General features: G+C 47.7%; 1 protein-coding gene across 1 annotated transcript in view; it reads left to right on the top strand.

Moving 5' to 3' along the window:
• Positions 1-8,898, top strand: part of LOC106893727 (interleukin-7-like) — a 12,112-nt gene extending 3,214 nt beyond the window's left edge. Inside the window, exons 2-5 of the mRNA XM_014951913.1 lie at positions 1,326-1,468; positions 4,425-4,511; positions 5,292-5,444; positions 7,913-8,898. Coding sequence (XP_014807399.1) covers positions 1,326-1,468; positions 4,425-4,511; positions 5,292-5,444; positions 7,913-8,065 — 536 coding nt within the window. The 3' untranslated portion in view covers positions 8,066-8,898. The remainder of the gene's footprint in view (positions 1-1,325; positions 1,469-4,424; positions 4,512-5,291; positions 5,445-7,912) is intronic.
• Positions 8,899-9,301: the final 403 nt, after the last annotated feature.

Below are 9,301 nucleotides of genomic sequence, written 5' to 3'. Positions count from 1 at the left end.
TGGTGGGTGGGTGGTGAGGGACCGTGGGTCTGTGAATGGCGCCTGGTGTGACTGGGGTTCTTGCGTCACAGAGGTTGGGGTGGCTCAGGAAAGATGATTTCCTTGCTTTCTCCTTAGTTATTCCGAGTCATTAGTTATTAGTTAGAGTTATTAGTTCTTCTCTGAGGCTGGGTTTTACTGGAGACGCCCCCCCATGGGTGCTGGGCTGGCTGTGCTTGGTGCTCCCACCCTGGCTGGGGGACAGGAGAGGACATCGGGGTCAGGACATCCCTCAGCCTCTCCTGGCTGCAGCCCAGGGCTGCTCTGCGTGGGGCTGGGGCTCCTCCTGAGCTCCAGAGATGAGCAGAAACGGGTCCAGGAAGCTGCTGTGATCTTTGCTAACCCTCCAGCCTACATTTCTAGCTTTGTGTTTTTCCAAAACCTTCCATTGAAGCATGATCCCAGCCAGGCTGCCTATGGGCCAGAGTCCAGCTGTGGGCTTCCTAATCCCAATACCGTCCTGTACCCAGTCTCCCTCATCCCCAGCATCCAGCCAGTCACCCGCAGCCCCCAGTTACCCTTTCAGCCCCTTCAGGCTCTTTTCTTATTTTGGTCCTGTCTCTCTGCCCATCCTCACAGAAGTTGTGTTTTCCCCGTGTCGTGCAAAGACAAAAGATGGGGGGGTCTGAGCAAGGCAAGATGAAGGGAGAAACAAAGTGAAGGGGCAGCGAGATTTGCTCAAAAAGATTGCAAAAATCCTGCAGAAAAGGGTGTATTGCTGCCTTACCTCGTGTTGCAGCCACTAGAGTGGATTTGTACATTTGGTCACCCTGAAAATTTAATTTAACACCCTGTTGATGTAAGGCTGTGTTCCTGGGCGTTTGTGGAATTTATCGTATGAGAAATTGATCGTTAGGATGGGATTCAGCTGCAGATTAAGACCCTCGAATATCTACACCTATCTGAGACACTGGTTTGTCTACAGAGGTACTGGGGGCTATGGTCGGTTTAGGGTCCAGTTATGGCCCAGTTATGGTCCAGTTATGGTCAGTGAGAGACCCGGTTGAGGCTTGCAGGGAAGCCTGGGCATCCATCCAGCCCCAGCAGACACCAGTTGCCTGGTCGAGCCGTGGGCTTTAACCACAGCTGAGCCACCCCTGAGCGTGAGGGATTGAGACACCCAGACAGTGTCTCAGCCTGGATCCCAGCCCTCCCCTCGGGGAACAAGTCATTTGGTTTTACAAAGATCCCTTTTAAACCCTTCGAAAGGCTTACAGGATGTATTTGTTAGTGGCGTATGCTCTGTGGGATTTAATATGTACTTAACTGCTCTTGTTGTAACCCAGCCTTTTTCAGATCTATCTTTCGGGTTCTGCCACTGCTCCTCGTCCTGTCTCCAGTGAATCCATCTGGTTGTGCAATGGGAAATAGAACAGCGGAGATCCGGGTCAAGTATGAGAATATACTGAGCCACGACATCGATGAGCTGGTGAGTAATGGCTCTTGGGCTTTCAGAAAATGCTGGCTATTTTTAGATTATGGCAAATAGTAGTAATTAAAAGCTCTAATGTTAACATATGATAAGAGACCAATTTAAAATCACGGGTTATCCTGGAATGGTGGCTTTATTTGAGGGGGTGCAACAATTGAGGTTTTTTGCAATCTCTGAAATCCGTGGGTGCTGCCTGTGTGCACGTGCAGTCACCGAGACACAGGAGTTTGTGCCCCTGCACCACGTAGTCCTACACATCTACCATTTGCTCCTAAATCGTATATTACACTTCAAAGCACTCTTTTCTGAAGTAATTTCATTACTACTTCTATTTATATCTTCTTATCAAGAGCAGAAAGCATTAGACAACCTGTAATTTGTTCTGCTAATTGTAGACTTCTTGACTGAAGTTTTATGTTGTCCATCGAATGCAAACGCACAGAGGCGCAAAATTCATCCAAGAATAAAAGTGCCTTTGTATTTTACCTATTAATAGATCTCATTTTGCCAACAAAGAACTAACTTTTCTAGATGGCAGCAGAGAAACACTTAACTTTCACAGTTGTAAATCTCCTCCCTTATGGCTTTATCAGCCAGATTTATTACAGTTTGGCAAAAAAGTATCATAATAGTTTACCGATCCATGCCCAAAATCTACCTTCCAACTCTTCATCATGAATTATCAACCATTACATTAATCTGTCAAGAACACTTTCATGGGAGAAGGCCCTTTCCACAGTTGGATTAGCAGAGGCATTTCTACAAAAATGGGATTTTTCTGGCAGTTTGTCACCAAACGAGAACCCACCATTCTGTTGCAGTCTGAAGTCTAGATGTTTGCCTGAAATACAAGTGACACACAGTGATTTTCCAAGGGCAACATCAGGAGCCATTGTGTTTCTTCACACTTTGGATCCTTCAGAGCATTATGCCAGTGGTTTCCAACCGTTCTCGACTGAGACCCATCAGCCCTCATCTGGAAGCAAAATACCTTTAGGGTCAGGGAAGGGCCATTTGATCTTCAAAACCATCCTGATCATGTTGTGTATGAAGGAAGGAAGGTACTTCTCCATAGATAACTGACCTTCTCCTGAGCGAGGCACCAAAGCTGGGGGAAGTACTCGTGGCCATATGAGAGCAGATAAGTAGCCCCTTTAGTTCGTCCTTGTGTTTCTGAGAAAGACAAGTGTTTCCTTTCCTGATCTCTGACACCTGGGGATTGAGAGCTCTTACACTCCATGGAAAGCGTCCTTAAAGATCTGCCATCTCTGTCCTGCTCCCTCGTCCCCAGGGGCAGTTTCCCGGGGTGTCCCATGGACTAACTCCCTGAAGAGCTGGGGGTTTGCTTTCCTAAAATGGAGGGTCCCCACTTGACTCTTCCCCTGACCCACATCCCATGAGAACTCCACAGTGTGTGATCGCTGCAGCCCAGGCTGCCTCTGATCTCCCATGAGCTTTCTTGTGCTGGTGACCAACAGGCCCAGTATCACATCCCCTCTGGGGGGGCTGTCTATTAAGAAGTCATCCTTGGTGCACTCCAGGAACCTCCTGGGTTGCCTACAGCTCACCGTGCGACCTTCCCAGCAGACATTGGGGTGGTTGAAATCCCCCAGCAGGACAAGAACCTGCGAGTGCAATATGTCCTGGAGCTGGAGTGAGAGGGCTTCATTGATAGGCTCCCCTTGGTCGGGTGGCCTGTGGTGGACATCAACCACAGGGCTCCCTTTGTTCCCTCAGTCTCTAATTCTTACCCAGAGGCTTTCACCAATAATATTATCATGAGCTGCCTTTCTTAAAGCCCTTCTGGTTGTAGTAGGTTGTCTGGATACAGGCAGAAGAAGAAAGTGAAGAAATTTTTTTGAGTTGGGTTTGGTTTCGTCTTGATGACAAGCATGAAAGTAGAAGGAAAAAAAGCCCCAGAGAATAAACCATTGATACAGGATTATGATCAGGCAAAGGGAGGTGGTGGTGATGCTTAGAACATGCTCTGTTAGTGCATCTGCAAAGTGACTGCCAGGATCTGCTGAGGTGCCTAGGGCATGTAGTTACTGAGACAAACATTGACAAACATTGTATTTGATGTCTCTGTGAGATTTAAATATTCCTGCGTGCTTTAAAATGCCAAAGAATGAAGTAATTTGATAGAATATGGAGGTTTAAAATGAATAGATTTGTGTTCAGTTCTGGGCTCCCCCGTACAAGAGAAATATGTAACTACTGGAGGAGTCCAGCAAAGGACCACGGAGGTGATGAAGGGACTGGAGCATCTCTGCTGTGAGGACAGGCTGAGGGCTGGGACTGTTCAGCCTGGAGAGGAGAAGGCTCCAGGGGATCTCATCAGTGTCTATAAATACCTGAAGGGAGGATGAAGAGGAGGGAGCCGGACTCTTCCCAGTGGTGCCCAGTGACAGGACAAGGGGCAATGGGCGCACCCTGAAACACAGGAGGGTCCCTCTGAACACCAGGAAAAACTTGGTCACTGTGAGGGTGACCGAGCACCGGCACAGGGTGTCCAGGGAGGGTGTGGAGTCTCCATCCTCGGAGATACTCAAAAGCTGCCTGCTCCTGGGGAAGCAGCTGCGGGTGGCTCTGCTTCAGCAGGGGGTTGGAGCAGCTCAGCTCCAGAGCTCCTGGCCCACCTCAGCCCTGCTGTGATTCCATGTGTTTCTGTGAGTGCCTTCAGAAACTGCAGCTGGATTGGGGCTGTCTTTGCCTGTTTGCCAAGGAAAAGCTCAGAACTACCCCAGCCCTGCTGCACCCCAGGAGGGGTCCTGCAAGTTAGTGCAGATTTAGTGTGCAAGTTAGTGCAGATTTAGTGTGCAAGTTAGTGCAGATTTAGTGTGCAATTTAGTGCAGAGCGATTTAGTGTTGATGTCTCCAGATGTTAGTGGAGCTCTCCTGGCTGCACTGATGAGAAGTGCTTCCCTGTCTAACCACGCCTGCTGTTTTACAGGTGAATATGTCTGCAGAGTATCGCGACAGGTGCTGCAAGAATAAAAAACAAGAAAACAGCAAAGTGTTTTTCTGCAATGATACTCAGGTAAAATTCAGCTTCTCAGATTTTACTTTAGAGAATAAAAACTCAGGTGGGTTCTTCGTACAGTCCAGTCCCTGAATAACATACTGTTATAGGGGTAATGCTACCTTTTAATAGTCAAATCATGATATTCAGTCATGTTTCTTTTTTTGGAATCAAACAACTCATCATATAAATTGATATTTTAAAAATTAAAATATTAAGCAATCCCATATATAAGAAATGCTTTTTTTTTCCCCTACTATAAAGATTGTTTTATATTTTTAATCCAAAAATATACAGAAAACTTACTTTATTTTGCCAGTGGAAGTGAAGATAATTTCCCAGCATCTGTTCTCATTTTTCTGCAGGAGCTCAGACCAGCTGAGCTGTTCACTTCAGGTCTGAGAGCTGTAAAAGTAATAGTTGGGGCAGATCTCGAAAGACTTTCTCTCTTTTTTGCACAACTGTCAGCTGTTGCTGCAGATTGTATCATGACTCGATGGAAGGGCTGACTCCCAAACCCCTGCCCTGCCTTCCTGGCTGCATCGGCTGGTGTCGCTACAGCCGGGGCTTCTCCCTGACGCCACTATTATTACTCCTACAAATTGATATGTTATATTTATTTTGAAGAGGTGGCAGGTAGGTCAGATTACTCGTGTTTTATTGGAAAAGACTGGCACTATGAAAACAGAAGAAACTAATGGTAAATGATGGAGGTTTTTTTTTAGAAGACAGACTAACACTATAAGGAATGGATGGTGCACAGGCATCTCAGGAGGTGTTTTCCTTGCCCCTTTGCAGGAGGTAGGATCCCTACAGACCATGGCCTGCAACATGCTCAGGTTCTTCCACAAGCAGAAGCTGGGCAGGGAGCTGAGGCGGAAGGCGGCGTTGGTCTCCTGTGGGACCTTACAGGTTCTGCAGTGCAGGTGTGAGCGACTGAGGAAAGAGAAGGTGAGTGCTGGCGAGGGGCTCCGCGTTGCTGGAGGCGGGTGGTGACTCCCCAGAGCTGCCCAGCACAGACTGCCCTCCCCACCTCTGGGGTTCAGTCACCACCTCTCAGACACGGGGTGGATTTGCTCCACACAGCGCGTCTCTTGTCATGGACGTCCAGCCCAGTGCAAAGACAGAGTCACACGATGGTCTGGGAGTCTGTCGTGAGACACACACCCTCTGGGTCAGTCCCAAAACACCTCAGTTACTGCTCTGGTGCAAGACAGAGACCACGCTCCTGTGAAGAAGGCCTTTAACTTCTCTAGTGTACAAAGTCACAGTTGTTACTTCTCATTGGAGTTCTACCCTGAGATCAATATTTATTTTGGTGTGTTTCAGCAAACAAATAGTGGGAGCTTCTCTCCTTTCCATAATCCCTCTGATCTTTGTTTTAACCGCAGTATCTCAGACTCAACAACAATGGTTAGTTAGGAAAATATTTGGATATTTAGTTGTTGGCAGAATCTACTCTTTGATGTCACTCCAGTCTAGTGCAATGCTCTACACACTGCCGTAGCAAAGGAAGAGCCACCTTCTGGGTGTTCTTCTAAGTTATTTATGGAACACAAAACTATTGATCAACATCAAAACTATTGATCAACTCCCCATAGGCATCAAAGGATAGAATTCTTTATGATCAGCTTAAATAATTGGATTGAAGGCTGTATTTAACTAATTCTTTTTCCCCTTGAAATGGAGAGACTTCTATAAACTAGGAGCAGATCCTCAAAGTGGTGTTGGTGTCTATATTTCACTTGGCCACCTGTGATGAATTTGGCTTCCCATAAAGGTGTCCCAGTACCGTGGTTTAACCCCACCAGCAAGTGGAACCACGCAGCCGCTCACTCACACCCCACTCTTCTTCCCCACAAGAAGGAGGGTGGAGGGGAAAAAAGGAGGGGAAAGGGAGGAAAAAAAACCCTTGTGAGTTGAGATAAAGACAGTTTAATAGAAAAAATAACAGAAAAGGAAAAATAACGGTAATAGTAATAATATCCATCTCCCCTCTACTCTGCACTGGTGGGGCCACAACTGGGATCCTGCATCCAGTTCTGGGCTCCCCAGTTCAAGAGAGACAGGGAACTGCTGGAGAGAGTCCAGTGTAGGGCAACAGAGATGCTGGAGGGGTTGGAGCATCTCCCTGATGAGGAAAGGCTGAGAGAGCTGGGGCTCTTTAGCCTGGAGAAGAGAAGGCTGAGGGGAGACCTTATTCATGCTGACAAGGGTCTAAAGGGTGGGTGGAAGTAGGATGGAGCCAGACTCTTTTCAGTGGTTCCCAGTGACAGGATGAGGGGCAACGGGCACAAGCTGGACCATGGGAAGTTCCACTGCAATGTGAGGAAGAACTTGTTTGGGGTGAGGGTGGCAGAGCCCTGGCAGAGGCTGCCCAGGGAGGGTGTGGAGTCCCCTTCTCTGGAGATCTTCAAGCCCCACCTGGATGCTCCTGAGTGATGTGTTCTGGGCAGCCCTGCTTTGGCAGGGGAGTTGGACGAGAGGATCTCTAGAGGTCCCTTCCAACTCCCAACAATTCCGTGATTCCATAATAATAAGACTAATAATGGCATGGGTCACCCTCACCGTCCCGAGCAGTGATCACAGATGGCCCCCGGCAGCCCCCGCTCCTGTAGTGAGTGGGACGTCCAGGGCGTGGGACATTTCATGGGCTGTCTGTGCTTCTGTGGGAAGCTGAAGGAAGTCCTTGAGTCATGTCAATATCACTTAGCAACAACTAAACCCAACAGGTTTTATTGGCATTCTTCTCACAGCAATCACTAGAAAGAAAATTAACTCTTTCCCAGTCAAAACCAGGGCACCCAGTTGAGTCATAGAAGTCAAAAAGTGTCACCCCTGAAACTCCCACCTTGCCTCGTGGATGCCCGGTTTTATTTACAGACCAATTAAAGTAATTTGGTAAAAATAATGAACAGTTATTGACTATGGACAAGAATCATGGTCTTCTTGTCTCTGGGTGAGATCCCAGACACGAGGCCACAGCTCCAGCCCCTGGGGACAGGTCAGTCTTGTCCCACCAGACTCAAGGTGCCACATGTGATGCGGCCACACCTTTTGGAGTTTGGCTCACAATTAATTGGCTTTGTTTGGCCAGTCCTTCCGACAGCGGAGGATACATTCTAAACCAGGGACACGTTCTCAGTGGCACAGGCTGGTCCCAGCTGCCCACGCTAAAGCCACCTCCAGCCGGTGGGGTGGGCAGGGGGCCGTGGGGCCGTGCTCGGAGTGAGGAGTCAGGGTGCTGCAGCCATGGGCCACCACGGCAGTTCCTGAGGAGCCCAGGTTGCTGCCTTCATCACCATGGAAGGTACCTCCGTTATTTACTGAGATGTAAGGGACTCAGTTTGTTTTAAATGATGTTCTACGTGGGAAGAACAAGCACTTCTCAACTGACAGCACAATCTGTTCTGTTTCAGGTGTGCGTGCAGGTGAACACATATCATAGAGAAGATACAGAAACAGGTGAACAGTCCAAAAAGAAATGTAACCAGGAATTTTGTGAACTGAAAGAAAATATATCTAGCCTTCGATCCTGCTGGAATAAATTTGAAAAAATAATTTCCAGGTGATTCCAGCTGCATCCTGCTCTTTCCTTTCGAAGTGGCATTACTTGGTATCTTTGCATTTTATGAGCATTCTTCGAGTAACTGTGCTCGCTTGTATGAACACTTTCTGCCGGAATCCTGATGGAGAGCTAGGGGACCTTGTTCCTGAGGTGGAATGAACAGAAACGGTTAAACCAGGCTGCTAAGTCCAAGAAGTGGGAGCAAAAGCCCAGCACTTGAGGCAAACAGCTGCAGAAGACTCTGTCCCACCTCCATGCTCTGGAAACGACTTTGAGTTCCTTGCTCTTTGGAGTAACTTTGTGACACCGTCACATGAGAGCCATCTACTCGCGTCTCCTGCAATTTATAAAACCATCTTAGAAGCTGCAGGTGAAGGACACGTGGAAAAGGAGCTGGTTTCTTTCTATCTGTATAAAACACATCAAGGCCCCAAAGGCACAAGGTACCAGAGGAGCCCTTGGTCTTGGGTCCCTTTGGCTGATGCAGTGAGGCTGTCAGCTTGGGCATCCAACGGGCTGCAAACGGCTTGGGGTTTGGAAAAGTGGGGAAAAGGTTAACTCTCTGAGAACCTTTGGAGGGGAACTGATTTGTGAGCGATGTAGCACACTTCTGCTGGCTGGGGCAGAGGCAGAAGCAGGGAAAGCACAGAAGGAGAGGCCTGAACGGGGGTTTGTTGGGCCAAGCAGAGCGGCCTCACATCCCCGGTCACCCTCCAGGCCGCTGAGGAGGAGCTAGAGTTCCTTACCTTCAGATTGTGATTTCTTATATGCAATTGTTTTATATAACGTGTTAGACAAACATGACTTCAAATGTGTGAATATTTTCAGAGAATAATATATTGGCATTTAACTAATAAAGTGTTCATATTTAATTTTGGATAAATAGAAGTATTTTTATAGTTGTTTATAACTCTTTTGCAATTTCTTACTTTGATATAACTTCTTTGGTAATAAAATGTCTTCTATGGAATCGGGCTGTTGGCTTTTTGAGTGTCATTACTGCTCCTCTAGCGCTGTCCCCCAGCTAGTCAGTGACAGCACGGCTGCCTGGGACTTCCCATCACAAAGTACCTATTTGGTGGCTGCTTGTAACCTGGCCAGTTTGGGTGGAGACTTCCATCCCAGGTGTCCTCCTTGGAGGAAATACTTTGGGAAACCTTTTGTTAAGTCGGCCTGTTGTTCCCCGGTTCGGAGTGAAGTGACTGATACTGGGTTAGCTGTGCCAAAATCAATTTTCCGT

This window comes from Calidris pugnax, unplaced genomic scaffold (assembly GCF_001431845.1).
Source record: "Calidris pugnax isolate Ruff unplaced genomic scaffold, ASM143184v1 scaffold61, whole genome shotgun sequence".
Classification (NCBI taxonomy): Eukaryota; Metazoa; Chordata; class Aves; order Charadriiformes; family Scolopacidae; genus Calidris; species Calidris pugnax.
This window is presented reverse-complemented; position numbering and strand designations above follow the sequence as displayed.